The sequence below is a fragment of the Sinohyriopsis cumingii genome, chromosome 12 (genome assembly GCF_028554795.1).
Source record: "Sinohyriopsis cumingii isolate HCF-2022 chromosome 12, ASM2855479v2, whole genome shotgun sequence".
NCBI lineage: Eukaryota > Metazoa > Mollusca > Bivalvia > Unionida > Unionidae > Sinohyriopsis > Sinohyriopsis cumingii.
Genome location: NC_142972.1, coordinates 104,401,433 through 104,425,090, shown reverse-complemented (window position 1 = coordinate 104,425,090; position 23,658 = coordinate 104,401,433). Strand labels below are relative to the sequence as shown.

Genomic DNA, 23,658 nt, shown 5'->3' with positions numbered 1-23,658 from the left:
GAAGAACCAGTAAAGCAGGAAAATGTCCTGTCAAAGAAGTCAAAGTGAGTTGGTAGGATATCCTCCCAGTTTTGATTCTTGGATCGACGTTTCTCAAGTCATCGACTGCAAAATGAAGTGACTATATTGCCGTTCTACCCAGCCTTAGCAGCAAAGACCACTCTTTCGCCAAGTTTTTCTATGCAATATCTACAAAATCAACCCTGTGGGTGTGGTGTGGAGAACGTGTGTCTAAAATGCAAATAGTCTTTTTCTGCCTACGTTTTGTAGTGTATTGTGTCATCGGTTCCGCCATCACCAATCTGAGTTTGCAACAATGAGACAAACAATTGTGAACCGTTTTATTGAGCAGACCTAAATGTCATTGGAAATCGAGGTTTTGGGTCAAAATCCTGAACGAACAACTGCAATAACAGTTGAATGTCAGCGATCTTGGTTTTTACGAATCGAAAAAGCCATCACTTGCCAAAGCTGTATTAAGCATCAATCGCATGAGAATTGCGTTAGACTATTATTTTAGTGCTCAACATTTGGTGGAAACGATTGCCACTATTTTCGAAGATCAATTTGGCAAAGTCCTGGACAGAACCAACGAAGTGTCAAAATCAAGTTCCACAAAATAGCTCGTCGCCTGCTGATGAGATTTTCGGATGCCAAAACACTGTGCATCATTTTTCACTCCCCTTTGTTTGACATGTTGGGTTGAGACCTCTAATTTGCCTCCAATTCCAGAGACATCAACAACAACGAGCGCTTTTGCAAGTACTTTTGTTACCCGGTGGAACAGAAGGAATGATTGAATTTGATCGTTGTGTCCTCCGATATTGTGGAGCATAATATGATAGTACGTTCATCCACGCCGTTACTGCGAGTCATTCCTTTCAAAGTGGAATCTGCCACGGCTGTTTACGACAAAGTGCAAACAGTTATCACGTTAACCGCGAATTCGTAAATCCTCATTATTTGTCTGTCAAAATGTGGTAGTTTTACAGTGTCAACATTGGTATAAATGTTTATCTGGGACAAAATATTCAATTCTCGAAAGTCACTGTGAAACTATATTTTAGAAAACGATTTTCTAAAGATTTTCTAACGATTTTTAAGTCATGTATTATGTGTACCGAGGAGTCACTCGATGACAAGGACATGGTTTAGGGGATATACTGAAATCTATGTTTCCTTTGGTGGCACCCGTTTTGAAACCGATGGTGATGCAAGGATTGCACGCCTTGAAAGATACCGCTTTGACGCAAGAAAAAAATTGTATCCAAGTTGTCATCATTGAGAAACAAAATCCCAAAGAAGCCTTCTTGAGAGCAGGCAATAATGTCTTGCCTTACTGGAAAAACATTTTGGGCCGATTAGAGATACTTCTATAAATGCACTGGACGTTTCCTAGCCAGATATTACTGCTTCCCTCACGCCACAGCACGGACAATGCAGAAAGGGACGACGAACACAACCCTCCAGAGGAATTCACACACACGTAGCCAGAAAAACAAAGAAAAGAAGAAAAACCGTAAGGGGATTAAACGTCCTTGATTATTAAACAGAGATTAAAAGTGATGCACCGATAGTCTTGCGATTATTCCAAGTCGGAAATAGACTTGTTTGCGATGCCATCCACCATTATAACGATGCAAGAATCCCCCATCGAATTTGATATCAAAAGAATGCCCGAAGATTACCTATATCTGAATAGCAGTTACTTGTACCTGAAAGTCAAGGTTCTCAAAACGGACGACACAGCTGCAGGAGCCGAAGCCAGAGTAGATCGCTCAACAATTTCAAGCACTCTTTTGTTCAGCGAAGTGGATTTATGCTTGAATAACAAACTGGTCCGCAGCAACATAGGTACTTATTCTTATCGAGCATACCTAAAAAAGCTATTGACGTACGTCAAAGACGCCTAGAACACTCATGTGGATACTTGTGCAGTATAGAAATCCGACAGCGCAGGTGTGGACAAGTTTAACGACACAATCGTGACAGAAGCTGAGAGTCCTCACAATGTGGGTTTTAACGACGGTCGAAAGAAAATCATGCACGGACGTAGTTTTAAAAATAATGGATCGTTTGCATATGGACATGTTGTTGCAAGAAAAGTATTTGCTGAACGTAGTTGATGTTCGCATGAGACCGAATCTCAGCAGTACCGTTTTACATTTGATGGCTAATGCCAACGAGTATAAAACCATCATCCAAGACGTCACACTTTATGTGTGACGCGTGGAAATGTTACTTAAAATGAGAAACGACATCAGCCACACTTTGACCCGAACGACCGCCAAGTTTCTGATACGATGAGTGGAAGTTAAAACATTCACCATAGCTGATGGACTCCGACCCATGATCGAAGATAATATGTTCCAAGGACAGTTACCCAAACGTTTAAGCATTGGTATAGTCTGCAATGAAGCCGTCACTGCCAACTGAGCTCAACTGAGTGCCGAAGATCGATGTCAGTTACGATGGCAAGACTTTTGTAGCAGACCTTATCTGCCTTAGTTTGTCGAGAATAACTACTTGATATCAGACATGTCCCTGTACCAAGCTACCTGATAGTTAGGGACAAACATCATTCACGGCATTTCGAACAGTGCTTATTCAGGAGGTTATGCTTTGTGGGTTTTTGATTTCACCTCAGACAAAGGAAGTGACGAGGAACATTTCCATTCTATACAATCTGGTCCTCTTCGTATGGAACTTCAGTTTTCAGAAGCTCAATCCAACACGGTGAACGTAATCCTGCATGCCAAATTCGACAATACTCTAGAAATCAAATGTTTGAGAGAAGTAATTCAAGATTATTAGAAGCTATGGAAGCCTCCTATCTCTCTGTGAACTGCGGATAAGCTTTGGAAATGGGGACCGAGGATTGTTTTGATATAGGACAACCCCCGAAAAAGACAGTGAAGAAGATAACAAGGTGATGGATGGCCCGTACAAGAAGAAGATGTATTGTCCTGTGTTGCTAGACATCTGGCGGAAAACATGACAGAGATGAGCCACAAACATTGCTATGGATATCAAAGAGATCACTCCAGTCAAATTCAACACCACAAATGCATGATGATGAGCCATGAAGAAAAGTTGAATGAATATCTCGATACAGCTTAGGGTACTGTCAGCGTTGCATCTGTGGTATAAAAACTTGCGTGACTATTCCTCCATCCGATTTATTAATCTAGAGATCCAACGCATCGAACTGCTGCGAAGAGCCGTTTAATCCACATATATTTGCAAGCAAATGTCAGGATTGAATTGATGGCTTATCATTACATGAGCAAAAGGAAGAAATGGATACCTGGGAATCTTTTTATCATTGGAAAAACAGTTCGTATATCGCTTCTTGGAATTCTGTCCTGTGCGGCAAGAATGAACTTCCTCATCGCAAACCTAAAGACCAGCAAGCTATAGTATTAGCACGGACGACAGTCATCTCCCAGGAACCCATTGGGTAGCTGTCCACGTTCTCGAATATGGACGTGTGGAGTATTTTTATTCGTATGAATTACCGCCTTTGGAAGACGATATCATTCATTTAATGAGAAGTACCAAGACGACGAGATTCAATTATGTGAAATTAAAAGGCACGGTGTGTGGACAATATTGTGTGCATTTTCTTCATCAACGCAGACTTGGATATCCTTTATAACATTTAGTGACTTATTTTGATCGTGACCATTATGGATATATCTTGTTTTTTCTAGAAAACGTAGTGTGCATCAATGGCAATACAATCTCAATCAGTGGAAGACGAACCTGACTTTACAACGTTTTCAGCAATGTCAATTTGCTGTTTGAAACGAAATTAGTTAATATTGTTTTTTTTTTTTTCTAAAAACAAAATTAGTATATACATGTATATGCTCTTTCACTTGTCTGTATCCTTCTGGGATAGGTGAGCTAGTTTTAATACCAAAGAACCGCAGGGATATATTATATCGCGTGAGCGCTTGAGACATATAAAGCGATGCGGTCTCCAGTCAAGCCATATGTATCGACTAGCAAAGGAAGGAACAACGCATAAACAACAGAAGAATTAGAGATGGAAGTGCTGATACCAGAGCAAGCCATGAATGCAATCCTATGCCTTGGTGTACAATTGGCAACAGGCTGAAGCCTTTGGGGCTCAAGTAAAAAGAACTAAGCTTTTATTAATCTGGGAAGCAAACGAAACAAATTGGAGAGTCAACGCCCCAGGAAGAAACAACAGAAGACCAGAAAATAACCATAGAGCACCAAAATCCCGGAGTCCGTTGACAATGGGTAGTATAACTACAACTTCTCCAGTTATAATCTCTACTCCTACACTGTCAGCACAAGCTACGCAAACCAGGATGGTTACTGGGAACAACTATTTTTATCTAATGAGCTTCGAATAAGCGTTGGAGGTACGTTAGCGACATTAAGAAGGGAGCAAACTGAAACACTTGCAAAGGATAACCAAAAGGAATAAACAACAATATTTCCTGAAACAACTATATGGTCATCAACATCAGTGGAAGGGCCAAATCTACCATCTAACATACAACAACAACAACATCCACATAAAAAGTGCGACAAAAATAGAAATATAACTTAACTACAACCACAACTACAGTAATTAGAGCAAAGCAATCTGAATTACAACAGCAGCAATAAAACCCTTAATTAGACCAGTGGCACAACATACAGTGGCTCCACCACGTTCCAGATTTACCAGTTATGCAGAGACAAATAAAGACTCATGTTCCTCTCCTAGGGTAAAGGAAAGTGAAACTCACTTGACTTAAACATAGAGGGAGAAGAAACCTATCCTGACAGATAGAGGCTACTGAACCTAGGATTAGAAATTACGCTTGAGGATGACAAAAAAAGCTAACCATTTCATCAGTTTGGTTTAATACCTGGGATGGAAGTCTTTAAAACAAGAAAACCAAGGCCTCCACAATGGCTGTTTGGAGTCAGGATCCTAAGTCAGTACTACCGAGATACATTTGAAAACCGTCCATTAACCAGTTTAATCGAGGCAGTAGAACAAACTAGAGAGCAATATGGGCTTGAGACATTCCCGGTACAACAATATGACGAAAAACGTACTGTCGATAAATGTAAAGAAGACGAATATCACCGCAGGACATTTCAGCCTCTGCAATTAAAACAGCTCTGTTTAGGGTTTTAATCTTTGGGCCTATTATCATGGGGGTTACATTTTAATTTGAAATCCGGTTCGAGTTAATCAAAACTCAAAGCTTGATCCTTTATCTATCGCTCCAAATTAATAACCACCTGTCTAGCATGGTTGCACAAAAGCATGTTGGTCTCTTAGACCTATTAATATTTACAATTCTAAATTGAATCAATATATGTATGCTATGTACCTTTGGATTTAACATTAAATAGAACGAAAATTTTTAACTAACTACCATGGTTCTAATTACAAATGCTGCTTACACAAAATTGGTAACAGGATTCACCCATTATGTAGACAACTGGGTATAATTTGATAGTAATTATTATTTTTTGCGTTTCATGTACGTTCCGACATGCATTTGGTGTCCCCTCTTGAAGCCGTCTCCTCCCTGCCAACTCGGACATTAAAATACGAGTGTGTTGGCTGATTCCCACTTGTCTATAAATCAGATGCTCCAAAGAACGTATAAGAACGGAACCGGGGAGACGTCATACGATCAGTGCCCAATCCAATTAGACGTCTCATACTGTAGTAGACATTAAACTAAATTGAGTGTATGTTGGATCCATTCCCACTCATGTTGGCCTTCCATACAGGTCGTGTGGGGCATACAATACTTAATTCAATATTCATTCATTTAGTCGAGTCATCCATTCTTTACTCATCAACCCGTGAAGATGGCTTCCAAATTAGTCATGCTGAATGATGCCCACATGAAAGTATATCGTGTCAGGCAAAACCTGATGCGAGAGCCGGAAGAGATAGAAAATGTCAGAATGATCAAAGCAGTACTAGACCGGACAGAAGAGATCATTAGAGGGAAACTCAAAGAGGAGCATGACAGAAACATACAAACTTCAGAAGCAACAGTAGAGAGAGAGAGAGAGAGAGAGAGAGAGAGAGAGAGCAGCAGCAGCAGCAATAACAACAAAACTAGGAGCCAGAACGAGGCTTTATGGACTGTCGTGTGGACACCAAGGGGGTCTCGTTCTTCTATTGCAGAACCAGGCTGTATCCTGAGGGAAACCTGCAGCGAGACTGGGACGTAATTCCAGACGTTAAAAGAGTTTGCCAAAATCCCAAACAACAAAGCAACCCATTTCAGGGCTACTCCCAAAAATTAAGCAAAGAGATATTACTATCTTGCCAAATTATTGCGTTAGTATGTTGGAATATTACTTTGTTTGGCAGGCCAAAGGTTATAAGTGTGTCTATAAAACATTTCGTTTCTCTGCCTTGTAAGATAGACTTATCTAAAATTATTCAAGACAATGTCTCAAGAATTTTAAATTAATTTATATCAAGTCATGCATTCACACAATTGTGTCAGTACTACAAAACATAATGAGTACAAGTTTCACTGCTAAAACTTCCTCCTCCAATATTCTACAGGTATATGTCAAGCATTATTCTTTTAAATACAATCCGGCAAAAATGGATTACCGTGGAGCATATATTTCTCAGGCGTTGCAATGCTCTACTCATATTCGAAGTACCATTTAACTGAAGCACATGGAAACTGAATCGTTTTAAAATTTGCATCATTTTTTGATGTCATTGATACTATCCAGCTTCACCAATCGATGACTGATTATGTTGACTTGGACTTTGTGAAAGCTTCTGGTATTATACGGTACGGCTGGGAGTTTGAAACAATAAAGAAGCAAAAGTATGACAAAGGACTATTGAGATTATCATAATGTGTCAGTTGAGATTATCACAATGTGTTCGTTGAGATTATCAAACTGTATAAGCTGAGATTATCATAATGTGAAAGTTGAGATAATCATAATCTGTAAGTTTGGATTATCACAATATGTACGATCATCTAACCACCAACCTGTTATGTCGGGTCTCTTGAGACATGAAAAGACAACATAAAAGCAAAAAAAAAAGCTACAACAATATATTATGACAAAAGACTTACTACTGCATTGTACATTTTGGATGCATTGATATTTGTAGCAATGCATAACATAACTCAAAAATGTTTATTTCTCTTATTCATAAACTCAAAGAGAGTAAAATAATCTGTACAAATAAAATTGATAGGAAGTAAAAGTAACCACTGTGTCATTCTAGTCAAGTTCAGCAAATGTAAATTCAGTATGAGCAATGCAAACGATCAAGCTAGTTCAATACAGAGATAGTTACCTCCTGTGTCCTTCAGGATACTGAATTAGTAGCATTCTACATACAAGTGTATTCGGTTTAGAGAGTTCATGGCAGTTTTATTTTAATAAAGTTGATTTGCAGCTTGAGAGAGTACATGACATTTTTTTCTTTTATTAATATTGATGTGCACCTTGACAATAGTCAATATTCAGCTTAGGATTCAAGGTAACATAACAAGTGCCATTACTAAATGAAAGCGATTCAGATAAGCTGAGTTAATTGTAAAAACGTAACTGTAGACCAGTGTAATCGAAAAGAAGTGATATATTTTCCTCACATATATGTACGCTATATCGCTAAAAGGTGCTATCTTAAAACATTATATTATGATGAAAATTATCCAAAACAATAATTATTATTCAAATAATTCCTAAAAAAGAAATTTGGCAGATTTAGTTATTTGTACTTTCATAAATACTTAGTGTACATGAAATACAAAATTAGGATTTCACATGTATTACTCAAGATTTTCCTTGATAAAATGTTTATTTGTAAAAGGTTTTAAAGGTACATTTTAAGTACACAGTATGTTCATGAAGTTGCTTGACTAGTTTCACCATTTTGGAATTGTGATTGCAGCAGAAATGATTTATAATGTTTCTGCTTACGAGGTAAGATAAAGCTATGTCTCCTCCCCCCCCCCAAAAAAAAAATAAATAAATAATTTGATCTTGATTTTTTGAGTCATTTCTAGTAACAAATGTGAGAGTCATTGTACCGGCTGATTGGAAACTTTCAAGTCGGTGCCAGGATAACAACAATCTGTTCTTTGCAGTTCCAACACTTGGATTATTTTGTTGTCCCAAGTGCCTATTATTCAGGTACATATTGATGTATAACTGTTCCATTTTTCAACATAAGAATTAGTCATCTTCAGGAATATGTATATTTTCTGATTTGAACTATACACGTAGTATCACTCTCACAATCCAGTTCTCCTCTGACATTTCTGAAATTTAAAAAGAGTGTAATTTCAGAATTGTATTCACATATTTAAAACGACAGAAAATAAAATAAAATGAATTAATTAAAACTGGAGAGGTGTCCATAGCAAAAAAGAAAGCCCAGCAAATGCGTTCATGAACCATGGATTGAAAGTCATGGACCATGACTATGTAAAAATGTCAGAAGAAAGTTAAATCAATCATCATCTGGATCTTCTTAATGTACAGTATCATACCAAATTAAATTGAAAGGTACAGCCCTACAGTCAAACCTAAACCCAACTATTTAATGTAAAGTAGCACGCCTACCTTTTTGTCCCCTTTCGAACATGAAAAATATTTTACCAAATTGACTTATAATTACTTTCGTGCTTCAAAAGTTATTGAATGGAAATTAAATTGAAAGGAAATGTTCAAAGTAAAACAAACGTTATAACTACAATTTCGTGGAAAATGGTGAAATTCTGCCATGCCCTTGATATTCATGTAAAGCTTCATTTTATACCAAGATGATTTAAATCAATGAAGTTATTCGAAACTTACTGAGTGATTTGTTATCTGGCTAGGAATGTTAGTTTGAGAATGTTATTTGACTGCAAGATGCTGCGAAAAGTGGAGCTATATGCCTTTCCTTAGAGCACAGTGAGGTAGCCAACTTGGGACAATGAGGGCGAAAGTGACCTAAACTTTTATATCAAGACAATAATACAAAATGTTTGTTATTCATATGCAAATACCCTATTCTATTCCTAACCCCAATATAAAAAAATGCTTCAAAACTTATATTGCTTTTAAATTCTATAAATCTTTGTATATACGCATAAACTTACCAGAAAATCATAAATTAGGCAGGTCGTGTGGCTTATATATTGATGCTTATGACGGTTGCCAAGGGCAACAAAGACTATATGATACTATAACACCTAAATATGATTTTTTGAGATAATTGTGCCCATCCATTCAGAAACAATGAAAATTGCTATGAGAATGTCATGAAGATCTAGTCAACACTTCCCTGCAAAATATAAAATACGAAAGAAGATTTCATTTACATCATTTGTTGTTTGTCCTATATTAAAGTCTCAGATATTGTGTGTGCGTTGGTTGAGAAAAGATATTGTTTGGCAACTTGTATACATACATTTAAAAATGCAGATCACTGGTTCATCCCATAATTTTTACTTTCCTATAAATAAATGCTAATTTCAAATTTGTTACTTCGTTTAATAAGTACATTTGTATAGGGATTACCTTGAAGGTACATACTTCCCAAGCTATAAACAGAATTTCAATTATTTACATACATATGTAACACAACAAAAGAATGTGAATAAATGAATAAATTTTAACTAACCCAGATTTCATTTTCTCCATTTATTGTTGTAGTATTATTATTATTTGTTCTACATGTTTTATTCCTAATCCAATATATACGACAGCATGCATAATTAACTTACGGAAAATAGATTGATAGGAATATCTCAGTTTTAGGCAAGGCTACTTTTTGCATGCATGAAGTTTTAAAGCATAATCCAACAATGATTATTGTGCATATAGATCAAAGATTTGGAACAAGAGTTGTAGAGATGACATTTTCTACACTCTTCCTCTTAATAACAAATAGTGTACAAGGCTGAGTCATTGTTATCTAAACATAAATACAAATATAAAAACATTTTTCTTCTGAAAATACAAGTCTCCAAAATTTAGATTTGTGTTTTTGGCTAAATACTATTAACAGCAGATGTTTGGTATCATGACAAATTTATTTTTGTCAACAAGACTTTCACAATTAATATAACTGTCTGAAAAAATATAACAATGCATAAACCGCAATACAAATGCTCCTACTTGTATACACTTTAAGTCTTTATGCAAGATTCCAAATTTTTTCTGTCAAACGTTCTAAGATTTGTTACAAGATTTGTAGAGAGGACATACCGACTGTCAACCTGTTAATTTATATTACAAGTTTATTCCTGGGAGATGAACATGTCATTAATATATATTAAGATGCTATCTGTATATAAACTATTTCGTCCTAGTAAAATATCTTTCTTCGAGAATTTTTAGACAATCATAATGCATTAGGAGAACTACAAGGACCTTGTAAATCCAGCTCTTCCTGATACCTTTAGCTAAAAGGAGCTGAAAGATATCTGCCAACATGTGTGGCGGTCAGGCATAGTGCTCACCCCGTAGGCATCATACTTATCAGTAAAACATAAGACCCTCTCAGTTACCACTGAGTGAAAGAAATGCTCACTGTGGGAGGCTGGGATGTTGTATGTGTATTAAGTTTTTGTATTAGGAAAAATTGGTTTCTCCTTCAAATACGTTACCCAAGTTTAATACCTTACGAGAATATTAAGAGGTTGAGGGACACACATTCCCTTATCCTGGAGATATCATATATGTTCCCCATAGTTACGTGAGACAGCTTCTAGGTATCCTGACCAGAGAGGACTCCATTTGTAGGAGCGCGGGTTAAAATAGGAAATCAACCAACCCACCCTGCAAATCCAGAGAAAATCGTGAAGCCACTTCTTCAGAAAATTTTGATGGATCTGGAAGATTGACCTGTATAGCGGCGGCTATAGATCCTGAAACATTGTATGAGCCCTCTGGGATGACTGATCTTGGAGATAAAAGGTAGAAAATGTGGATTCTGATCTCGATCCCATGGTGTTGTTAGCGAATACTTTCAGTCTGATGTTAGTTTGATAACAGCTCTTCGATCCTCGTTAGCTGAAATGCGTAAGAAGTTCATCTGAGCGCGGTTATTTCCCTATATGCTGAGCGAATACCCCTTTTACTCCAGGATGAGATGGTATGTATTGATACATCCTCCTGTCCTTATATGACGAGGCATGACGCAATGGCTATGTTATATCATAATACCACTTTTAAGACTTCAGTTGTTGTGTCCAGACGACATAGTAGTTCATAGCAAAAGTTTGGAACCCGTGGAAGTGAGAAGCATCTTCGGAATGAAAGAGTATTCAGTCATGAGTAACACTGACCGGCCTTGCACGTAATTCGGGTTTGCTGATAGGTCATGTATTTTTGTGAATTCTGCCTGTCATGACTAACGCCACGATGATAAGAGACTTGTAAGAAAAGGAGCGCCAGACATGCCCTTGAAATTGGTTCAAATGGTGTCTGGTTCACCCAGGTTAATACCCATGAGAGGTTCCGCTTTGGGTATATAGTTAACGTTTCTGGCTACATAAAGCTGGCTAGTAGATCGGATACGTCCTGTGTTTGTCTGATATCTTCTTTTCCATGATGATGAAAGGTGTCAGCGAGTGTGGAGCGGTAGCCTTTCGTCGTATCCGGTGCTAACATTCTCTCTTCGAAGAACCAAATGAGGAAACTACATATCTGCGGTAAAGATGAATGGAGAGGCAGGAAAATGTACCATCTGACTTCATATGCTTCAGAGTGGTAGGCCGTAGCGCACCTGCAAGATTCTATTCAACATCGGTTGAGAGAATTGTTAACGCCTGATGGGCTGTTATATATGATAAAGACATGGAATACAGGAACACCAGGCAGGGAGGAAATATCTGCAATCGTGGTTGTTTGAGTAGATGAAGGAAAATCAGAATTTATTTTGCGGAGTTTACGATGCAAGATTGGTGAGGACGTTTATCCACTACTTCTTTCATTTGAGTGTTGCGATAAGGGTGAGGTGACAGGCTGATTCCCTTAATTGATTAACTGCCCAAAACGTTTGCGTCCCTGAGAGGAGAGACAAAGAATGTGAGTATGGCATTCGACCTTGACGCAAACGGGTTCTCCAGCGGTTGGTCCCATCGGGTACAGATCTGAATGAAAACCGAGGGATGGAACAAGCATTTCATCTGCATTAGTTTATTGTTCCATGTCAAAAGGTCGGTCAGTATGTTTAGGCGTCTCTGGATATGGCCAACATGTATGTGGAAGTGTAGATGACAACACCACTTTAGAAGGTCCCACACAATGACTCAGTGATCTTGGGAATTTAGATCCTCCTTGTCGCTGGAGGTAAATCACCCCGTAGAGTTGTCGAAAAGAATGAGAACTCCACTGTCTTTCAAATATTCCCGCCAACAGTGAAAGGCTTTCCCAAAGACCGTCCTCTCCACAATTATTGATATGAAGATGTCATTCCTGGGTAGATCATGTACAGCTGTCTTCTCGAAAAGACGGTAGTAAGTGTGCTCTCCATCCTTCGCTACTTAAATCGATTCTGGCTATAATCTCGGGTAGTTGTACTAGATGATGTATACCTGTCGTGAGCCAAGATAGGTTGCCCAAATTGCGCTTATTGTGCCTCATTTGTGTGCAGATGGTGAGAGAATGGTCAAGTGTGCAAACTTTAGGACTCCATTCGTGTAGAAGAAACAGTTGCAATTGGCGCTTAATATGGCGACCAAGGACCATGAGGTCTGCTGCTGCGATGAAGAAGCCTAGTAAGCGAAGGAATTACCGTGCGGATATAATTTCCTAGAAAGTAATGTACTACCATTGGTCGTATTTCAATACCCGATCCTGAGGAAGCCGAAATATGCGGCCTGTGCACTAAACTCCATACCTAGGCGAATAATTTGTTACTAGGCCGGACTTTTTCTTGTTGACCTGATTCCAGATTTGTAACAAGGGTAATCATGTCTTGTTCATTCCAACTCACTGACAGTGTTTCAGTATGTCATTTGGGAAAATTGACGTTGCCGCCATAAAACGATCCAGACGTGAGTCATTGCTCAATTGTCAAGAGCCAGTGAAGAACCAGTAGCCAATGTTGATACATAACGAGAGCGCACTATAGTGGTATGTGATGTTGTAAGCGAATCGCAGGAACGTCCTGCGAGCCTTGTAAATAGAGGCATATACTATCCCTGTCTCGACACTGGGTTTGTGGGGGTGACGTAAATATGTTTCATTTATGGTTTGTTTGCGGACTTCATCCATTAGGACCTTAAACAGATGGTTCAAGGCTTAAGCATGTCCTCTTAGGTTGGCTGTTTATGGCCGTTCAGGAAAGTACTGGTAGAGATCGATGAATTGTGTTCTGCCAATTGTACATAAAGTTGCATTTACGGCACTGGCCACAATGTGTTGAGCAGATTTGTTCAGTACTCAGGCCATTCTTGAGACCGTCTGCCATGCATGCCCTGAGGTATTCAGTGAGGGATAGGAGAAGCTATGTTCCATCTGTTAGAAGGTAACCAGTGTAGAATACATGACAGTACTGGAGAATGATCAACATCACCTTGGTCACATGAGGTGAGGCTTAGGTCCTCTGTAATGCTTGAGATTTAGGTGGCGAAGAGTGGCGAGGTCTGTTACTCCATAACTCTCAGAACACCCTGAATAGAAACCGTGACTTCAAGGCCGTCGCTAGGTAAGATTCTCTTCTCGGGGCAGAGTGATGAGAAATTCCTAAGCCACATCGGTCGTGTCGTGACGAAATATTCGTGGCATCCAGCCGAATGAGTGTCTCGAATTTGTAATGAGGGTTAGACTGGGTCCAGCACATGCCTGCAAAAGTCTGGTTGTTACTGATTGAGCCTGTGTTATTGATGTTAGGTACTTTATGCTCCTTAGTATATGACCTAGGCCGATTCCAATGGAAATAGACCATACGAGTGAGGAGGATATCGTTAAGATTATCATTTGGCACGGGTTATTGTATATTTCATCCATTTAAACTGTCCAAATGTATGCTGATTGCGATTGAATTTGGGCTGTTTGTTAGGTCTGTCCCTCACTGTCCTGCAAGTGGAATCAAATCGAGCCCGGAGGAGGCAAGGTAGAAGGGGTCACACAAATAGTGAATCCTCTGTTGGTGACTTGGGTGTCGGAGCTTTTCAGAGCGTGTCAATGTCTGGTGCTTCGTGGCTTAAAGGTGAGACGAACTGTCTACCTTTACCTCATAAAGTTTCACACTGAGGGAAAGTCAGCATGCAGACTAGTGACGTCTTCGTCCTGAGCTATTTGGTGTTTGCGCTCTGCCCATAGTTCTAATCATTTAGTTAAAATAGAGGAAACTGTATAAAATGATAGCAATGTAACTGTCTTTTGAATGCAATGTCTTTGTCTTTATTCATCATGTCATAATCACGGCATTACTTGTTACTACATGATATCAATGTCACGGTATAATCTGTTTTGAGTCATGTCGAAACCATGGTATTACAACTTTATTCATCATGTCTCAAGTCTCGGCATTACCTGTTCTCAATCATGTCCAAGTCTCGGCATTACGTGTTTGTTTGCCATGTCAAATAGCAATCCAATCAAACAAAACCATTTTATTATGTATGCAAAATGATTAATTTGCTAGCAATAATGATATCTATCTATCTATCTATCTATCTATCCATCCATCCATCCATCCATCCATCTATATATATATATATATATATATATATATATATATATATATATATATATATATATACATGTCTGTCTATCTGTCTATCCAGTTGTATATCTATCAGAATTACAAAAATGCTTAATTACATAAACAAAATAGAAATGATCACTCCTGCTAAGGGAAATATCAATTCTATTAAAAGCAAAGATTTCTTTTGAAACTTTACTTCATTAGATAGTATTGTTCAGTTCAGGTAATCTTAACATGTCAAACGTTATTATATAATACACACAACAAGGTCAGCTCTTAATGTGGACTGCAGTTCATTGTAATGCTGAGTATACAACGCCTGACTAACTGATGTTATGACTTACAGCTTGAGAATCAGTTAATAAGTGTGCACTAATATGCCATAATTAGCCGTGCTAATTCATGTTATTTACCTAATTGTCATGCATCGCGCGTGTACGTTGGACGGTGTATTTGCTTTTGGTGTAGACATTTGCACAATTAAATCAATTTTCAATCAACAGTAATTCAAATAAAACAAAAGATTTCTGCAAACTTAAGACTCTTTCTTAAGTAACACGAATTTGATTAGTTCAGGAAGAATAATCACAGGGCGGTCGGTGTTACTAATGTACTGAAATATAGACATTATTTGAGAGTTATTTATTTGTTTATTTATCTCTAAATTTGCTTGAAATGCTAGAATGCTATGCAACAAGGGTATACTGATGTAGTGTCTGTTTTTCTACAAGCTTGATTTTGAGACTTTAATTGAAAGAAATGTTTAAATCGTTAGGTACGGATGGTAGTGCTTGTTTCAAGCACAGGTCACTTTAATATAATGCCTCAGCTCATATTGTTTCAGACCGCTGCGGTGGCTTAGTGGTTAGAATGTCGGCCTCAGGTGCGGAAGGTTCAATCCCCGACCGAGTCATACCAATGACATTAAAGATAGTATTGGCAGCTGCATCGTTTGGCGCTCAGAATTAGCTGGTTAGTGTTTGGACTGACCGGCCAGGTGTCAGGGTAATGCGACTGAGTGGGACATTATGCAACATGTCTGCGGCATAATTCCCTAGTGCTAAACATCGTAGCGTTATGACTGAAAAACTGTTAAAGCTACGTTAAAAGTCCAAATCACAATCACACACAAATATACACAGACCCTCATAGTTTCCTCATTACTGAAGCATACATCGAGGATTATCTTTCGGGAGATGCAATTATGGTTCTTTTATTACACACAAAACACCTGCGGAGGCATGGTTCGAAGTCCAATGCTTCACCTGTTTTAAAAGACCTCAAGGCAGACGTATTTAATATCTGAAAGGTTGGTAAACGTGCAAATACTACAGCATTATTCTCTAAGAACCTAATATCCAGATATCAAGAATAACTACGTTTTCTACTCTTATATGCTTTTTTATCTTCGTTGACAATTATATGGTTTACCATGATATCTGATCTGAATATTATCACTTCAAGCTATGCAATAAAAATCATGACCTAAACACCCATTACCAAGAATAATTCCTATCTCAAATTACATAACATTCATGCGTAAACATTTCAAATAATTATAAACTAGAGAGGGTCATTTTCACGACAGTAATCCATGTTGTCACAAAGTCTCGTAAATACTCTACAATATGATAACCGCTTATAGAACCGGATTAATTACTCCTGTTGAGAAATATCTTCCCATCCCAATCATCAACAAAATAATCACTACTATCTATCAAAGGTAAAAAGAAAGAGGTATATACCCCAAAAATGTACACAATGGTATATTTCAATAGGTTTTTAAAACCTGAAAGTTATTGAATTGAGGTGTTACATTGGCTTGTTATAGCAACCAAATTAGTATAGAAAAAATGTTTCCACGTGTACAATACTGTAATAATGTATGCATTAGTTTGGTTCCATTTGTAGATAATACAAATAAATGATAAATATATTGTTGCCCTTTGCCTAACGCTGAACATTAAATACACAAATACACTTTCAGATATAATAAATGTCACCATGAAAATGAAAGGGGTGGTGGAGGAAGAGAGATGAAGTACATTTGATTAATTTATGTATTCGGAATGGCGTTTTTCAATATTACCTAATATCCATGCCACCAAATATGTCACCATATATATATAAATATATTTGAAACAGATTAGCACTTACGGAGTAGTACTAATCACCAATTTGATGTGTTTAGCAATCATGATGGGACGAAAAATATAGTTCATACATTTTGGGTCACAATTTGTATTGCAAATTAAAACGAACTTGAAATATAACGACGGTAAAGACATGAAACAAAGGCGATAATGTTTTATATTGTCTTGTTATCTGACTTTTCTGTTTTCAAGCCTCTAAACAAATATATATAAATATTGTTTGTGTGCAAATATTTGTTATCTTCGAATCAATTATATAAAATCTGTCTGTTTTATGTACCTATCTGATATTAAGCAACATACAGAATAGTTTATATTCTACTCATTACATTCTGGAAAACATGCTGTCTAATTATCTTGTTATATTATTAACTTAATATGCTAGCAAACGTTGTTACATATGTTTATCAGCTACTAATAATACCCTAGAGAGTACATGCGATAATATTAACAACACATTCGCCGTCAGCGCTGAGGGTAGATAATCACCGAGTTTTCTGCACGAGCAGGTCCAAGCTAACAACAAGGAAGTAATAAGGTATGCAGACTGTGTTTTCCTTATCCTACACCTTTAAATTATATCACAATATCAATAAAGAAGTATAACAGTTTGCATTTCTAAATCCAAAGAAAAAAGTAATAAACACTCATGTAGATGAAACACTATGTTCGTATGCACGTTTTCCATAACTCATATTTGGCGACATCTCTTTCCGCTTTAAACATCTGTGTACCAATCATTAGTAAATCCAGGAGGTAATATAACGCAGACACGATGACAAAAGTCACAGGGCGTTTATTACTAACTAAAGAGTTTTGAGATCAATGGAAGAAGACAATAATGGCAACACTGAGTGAAGATTTGATAGCTTCAGATGAGGTGGAAGGGGGTGAACATACACTATCAGAAGATCTGAATTGTCCACTTTGTCAGAAGTTATTTAGGTCTCCTAGACGACTGCCGTGTTTACATTCGTTTTGTCAGGACTGTCTACACTCACATATATATAAAACTACTTCTGTAAATGACTCTGTAAAGCAATTCTGCTGCCCGATATGCGGAAGTGTGTCTCGCTCAAACGACGAAATTACTACGGACAAATGGGTGCTTTTATTTCCGTTGAATACACTAACACTGTCTGTGTTAATTGAATCAAAAGTGAATGTAGATCTTGTGTGTAACATTTGCCAGACTGATGATGTTATCTCCCCTGCCAAGGACCTGTGCATTGTATGCGAGGAGGCTTTGTGTGGACATTGCTCAAACTTTCACAGAGGATCAAGACTGTTGAGAACTCACACTGTTTTGAAAATTGAAGAATTACCTAGAAAACAGGATACACTTATGCATAATCAGGCGGTGTTTTATTGCACTGAGCACGCGCACAATATTGTTGAGCTTTACTGCAAAACTCATAAAACTCTACTTTGTACCAGCTGCTTTTTTGACAGTCATAAGAATTGTTCCAACGTAGTCAAGCTAGTCAATGAAACACCAGATATATCAGACTCACTATTGCAGATGAAAGAGCATATGCAAAAACTTGAAGATCAGATTAAAAGGTTTACTAAGATCAATTTATCAAATCTAAGCAAGCTTAACAAAGAAGTAAATGAACTGACTGCTGAAATACAGGGATTGAAGAAAACAATTAATGATGCTTTAGATGATCTAGAAAGGAGAGTAAAAGAAGAAGGGAAGAAAATTTTTGACGAAGAAAAGAAGAAAATAGAACGACTGAACAATGGCTGCAGATCTCATTTAACGGCATTTATGAATTCGAATGTCGTTTTGGAGTCAGCCAGTAAATATGCAACACAGCCTCAAATGTTTATGCTTATAAAAACAATAATGAATCAGATCTCTACGTCCCAACAGCAAATTGATGACAAGTACACGACGAATAGCATTGTAACATTGCAGTTAGATATCAACCCAGAAACAGAATCCATCTCTGATATCCCAAGAGGTGAAACAGGAAGGCTAAAGATAAAGAAAAATGACGACTTTCCTGTTTTAAGTGATGGATTCAAACTTCTAAAAGAATGTAAAGCAGTTTGTGTAAATGTTAAGGAGGTAAAGGTTCCAGAGCACACTACCCCTTGGTTTTCAGGTGTAACATTTACTGGGGATATGCAAGTCTTACTAGTGGATTATACAAATAAAACATGTTATTTGTTGGAATCTTCATACGATATCATCACTTCTTACAAATTCTCAGAGAAGCCGTGGAACATTTGTCTGATAGGAAATAAAGAAATAGCAATAACATTTCCCCATGACAAATCAATTCACATACTATCAATACAAGATAATTCGATCACACCCATCAGGGAGATATGCACCCAATACCAGTGTTTTGGCATTGCTGTTTACAATGAAGAAGAGTTGATAATATCCGGACCATGTGATAATGGCAGGAATTACTATTGGGGTCTCATCACTCTGGAGGGGAAGAAGAAATCCAACCATAAGTTTCGTGGTAACGGTAGATGCCAGACTTACGTGGCAATTAATGCCTTAAAGACTCGCGTGTACATATCTGTATGCAACGACAATTATCTGCATTGCTTTGGCTTGAATGGAAGAAAATATTTTACATTCAAGCACCAGGATCTGCAACCCTCACACGGAGTTTCGTTGGACAGAGATGACAATGTGTACTTATTGGGAGGTACATCCAAGAACATTTTCCAGCTGTCTCCGGATGGATCCCTCATTCAGATCATCCTGAAAGATTTCGAGAAGATTCCCATAGGAATCAGTTTTAATCAGAACAGGGACCAATTCGTGCTTACTCTTTTAGGAGATACTAATCTCCGTGTGTATGCACTCAAGGATAAGGAAGGATGATATCGTATTATATGGAAAACACGCATATGTAGATAGATGACCTATTGTGTATTGCTTGTATTGTTGCTGTATTAACGTATTGTCATACTGTTACAACTGTGTCTCACCAGATACACTAGTATCTCATCAGATAGCTGCAGTGACATGCAGTGTTGGTTACGCGCTATAGTGCCAGTGGTTTGTTCAGTACTGAAGAGCGATAGATGCCTACCTAATACAAGTGTTTTGATATGCTTACTTACAATGAACAAGAGTTGATACTATCTGGATCATGTGGTAACGGAATGAGGTACTACTTGAGTCTCGTTACTCTGGTGGGGAAGAAGAAATCCTACCATAAGTTTAATGGTAAAGGTGAATGCTATACTTACGTGGCACTTAATACATAAAAGACACACCTGTATATATCTGTGTTTGAACTAAGTTTCCTGCATTGCTCTTGTTTGGATGGAAGCAACTATTTTACATTAAAACTTCAGAATCTACGTCGCACACATGGTGTTGCTTTGGATCGAGATGACAATGTGTACCTGTTGGGAAGGCAATCCAATAATATTCTCCATGTGTCTCAGGATGGATCCCTCATTCGAATCATCCTGATAGAGTTTGAGAACATTTATATGGGGATCTGTTTTAATCAGAACGGTGCCAAATTAGTACTTACGCATCTTGAATATGTTAATGTCCGTGAATATGCACTAAAGGATAAGGACGGATGATATTATATGCAAACATTCATATGCAGATATGTGACCTATTGTGAATTGCTTGTATTGTTAATGTATTAATTTACTGCCAAACGTATCCACCAGTGTCTATCCAGATAAAGCCGTGTTTCCACAGCTTGCTGCAGTGACACGCATAAATAGTTACACTGAATACTGCATGTGCTTTGTTTAATATTAAATAGCAAAAAACGTCGAATAGATATTACTCAATGGAGTACACATCGGATTATAAATATTAGCGCTAGGTGCCATGAAATAAACATTACCAGGGTATAACTCTGTAGTTCTGAACATACGGCGCTATGGACCACGGTATACCGGCATTATATTAGGGAGTAACGATTTCATTTTTCTAGACAGGGTCTTGAGATTTTAAAAAAAAAAATTCCGGCTCTCAAATAGTTAAATAATATCGTGGTGATTCATAACAAAATCGCAGATCAATTATCTTAAAACAGGCGAAAATAAAATATATCAGGAAGAATTTCTAGTCCCCTACTAATCCCCCCCGGAAAAAATGGTCAGTACCTCATATTACATAAATAAGGCTATTTGCCTGTCAACTTATGAGATGATTCAGATTGCTCTGTAGCTTACACCCTGTGAAAGAAGACATTTTGGTCACTTTAGAGACACTGATAAACCAGTGGAAAGTGTTGACACTGTAGCTTACAGTTTACTTGCTACACTTTACTATAATTGACAGAGAAACTTTGGATAGGATGCTAATATCTGGATAAGATATGTTTCAGACAGGGCCAGTAAATATAGAATACACTGATTCAAGAAACAAGAACATATTTGCAGCAATATAGAAATTATTGTGTAAACATTCAAACAGAAAACTGCACTGGAATCTTAGAATGATTCTCGGTCTTACAAAGGAATACGTGTATTTAACACATTGCCATACGCTAGTAAATAACTAGAAACAATGACATTTTCCCCCATATTTATATCGAAACTTTTCCAAATGTTGGATTTGACGCTAATTTATTCCGCAACATCACATTCGGTTTTCATATTGAGATAGGTGACACTCACAAAATTCGTAACGAGATTCCTCGCGAATTTGCGAAGATTCTATACTGACATAAAATACCGAAGTACCGGTAAGTGAAAATGTAATGTGGTACATAGCATCCGATGCCGCGGCATACCAACGAAATATCGTTTGGCTCTATTAAATATCGACTTTAAATGCTGTTGATAGTTTGCTTTGACTATGGCTAGGTTTATTGATGTTTCACAATTTGAACGACATTCTTGATTGCATTTACTTCTGATATTTGGAAAGGCAGACGCAGCAGATATAAAGCTTTATGCACGTCCAACAATGAATCGTTTATTTTAATCTACATTGTTTTGCATTGATATATAGCGAATATTCCGAATGGAACTATGTGTCGTTCAAATAAGAACGTTCTACGTTAAAATTTAAACTCACCATACAGTTTTGACGATCTGATATGACAGTCAATGCTAGACTAGTATTTATGTGAGGATAAAATTTATGTAGTGTATCTATGTTTTGTGAAATGAACGTAGCCTGTTTTCCTGTATTTACCTTCCTAAATTCCTATACGTAATTGATCCCCCTTTCAAGAAGTATTTTATTTTGATGTCTCATAGTCTGGATTCATCTAATTACACGATGAATGAAGACACTCATTGAAATACGATAGTTTTAGTTTTGTTATAATTTCTAACATTTTAATTCTTCATCCTCTGACATAACCACCGATTTTTCAAGGTTACCTATTAAGAGTTTTCCTGTTGCCTTCACAATATCCACCCACAGTATTTAAGCTATTGTTTTATTTTAGCAACATGCTATTAAATTAATTTGAATAGCACAGGTTTGGGTGTTTTAGCTAGAAAGCTCTGCAAATGACATGGGCAGAAAGAGCACTCACTGCACGTATTATCAGGAAACCTCCAAGGCAATAAATAGTCGTTCTATACACCTTATTTCGAGTTCCAATTGGAATCGTGGAAGCGATGTAATATACAAGTATTAACCCTATGCTTTCTATCAAAATATCGTCGGGGATATTGTGGTACTCATAATGTAGCTTTCTGTTTGTCCGTCCATTGGTCTGCTCGCCTGTCTGTCCGTTAAGACGTACGAAATATCTGTTGAATCCAATGAAACTATACAGTTTTGATTTTTACTTAGTTAACCATCTGCAGGCTGTACAAGTGATAAACGGCCAAACATTTTTTTAATTGCAATTAAAATGACATTTCAAGACTTTATAACAAATTTGTATGAATGCAAGCATAGGAATAAACTGAATCATGCTGGTGATGGAGTTTGCGTTCGTTTCACTGATCACCATTGAGTGTCTAGAATAATTGCGGTGGGTTGGGGAACTGGTTTATGCATCCTTTTTAAACTGGAGAATTGGTGTAGTTGGTCTAGTTTAATTATGGTTGGTAGTTATTAATCGATTAAATATTCTTGTATGAAATCAGGAAATTTCTTAATATCGAGGGAAACTTTGTAAATACAGAAATTAAAAGCGTGATTGTGGATTTAAGGATTCAGTTGATTAATACACATTTGGGTAGGACAACGATGAAGCATAAATACATTTGGAAACTGGAATATGTGTTTGCCAAAACACATTTCACCAACCTCCCTTCCCTGCAACCACCCAACCCATTCCGTCATGCAATATATCTTCGACTTATTCTTCTCTCTCTCTCTCTCTCTCTCTCTCTCTCTCTCTCTCTCGCTTGCTCGTTCGCTCACTTTGTGGAATGCACTATGAAACATTACTGAGAAATTTGAAGTCCTTGTGCAACCTCAGAGTCATATATGATTGCAAGATGTGGTTGCTGAAAAACGCTATAGACTTGCAAGTCTCGTCTTTCTGTAGGAAGCTAAATAAAGGTTAAGCTGTCTATGCCGTATATTCGCCGCCACAATTGTTTATCCAACGACGGTTCCAGCTTTATATTTACTTTCATAAACATAACTAGGGCACAACTGTTAAAAACTCAAAGATTTTCAATATAATTAGACGTTTCGGTTATAGTTTTGTTTTTTATTTGTTTCTGTTTTCAAATTGATTACTACATCTAATGAGCACACAAGTTTAGATATGGGTGACCGGTATATGTCGGATATGTCATAAAAGCTCCAGGTGGTTTAAGTAAGAGTTCGTGTTCTCTGATAGAATGGTTCCTTTTTCAAAACTTGTACTTGCGTGGTATTTGATTAAA

The 23,658-nt window shown here is 37.4% G+C and overlaps 1 protein-coding gene across 1 annotated transcript; it reads left to right on the top strand.

Moving 5' to 3' along the window:
- The first annotated feature begins 17,614 nt into the window (after positions 1-17,614).
- LOC149787164 (uncharacterized) lies at positions 17,615-22,738 on the top strand. The gene has a single exon (XM_089977664.1). It carries the CDS (start codon positions 17,687-17,689, stop codon positions 19,697-19,699), a length of 2,013 nt encoding a protein of 670 aa, XP_089833790.1. The 5' UTR covers positions 17,615-17,686; the 3' UTR covers positions 19,700-22,738.
- Positions 22,739-23,658: the final 920 nt, after the last annotated feature.

Coding starts and splice junctions, on each gene's coding strand:
- LOC149787164 (XM_089977664.1), top strand. CDS start 17,687: ATGGCAACACTGAGTGAAGATTTGATAGCTTCAGATGAGGTGGAAGGG.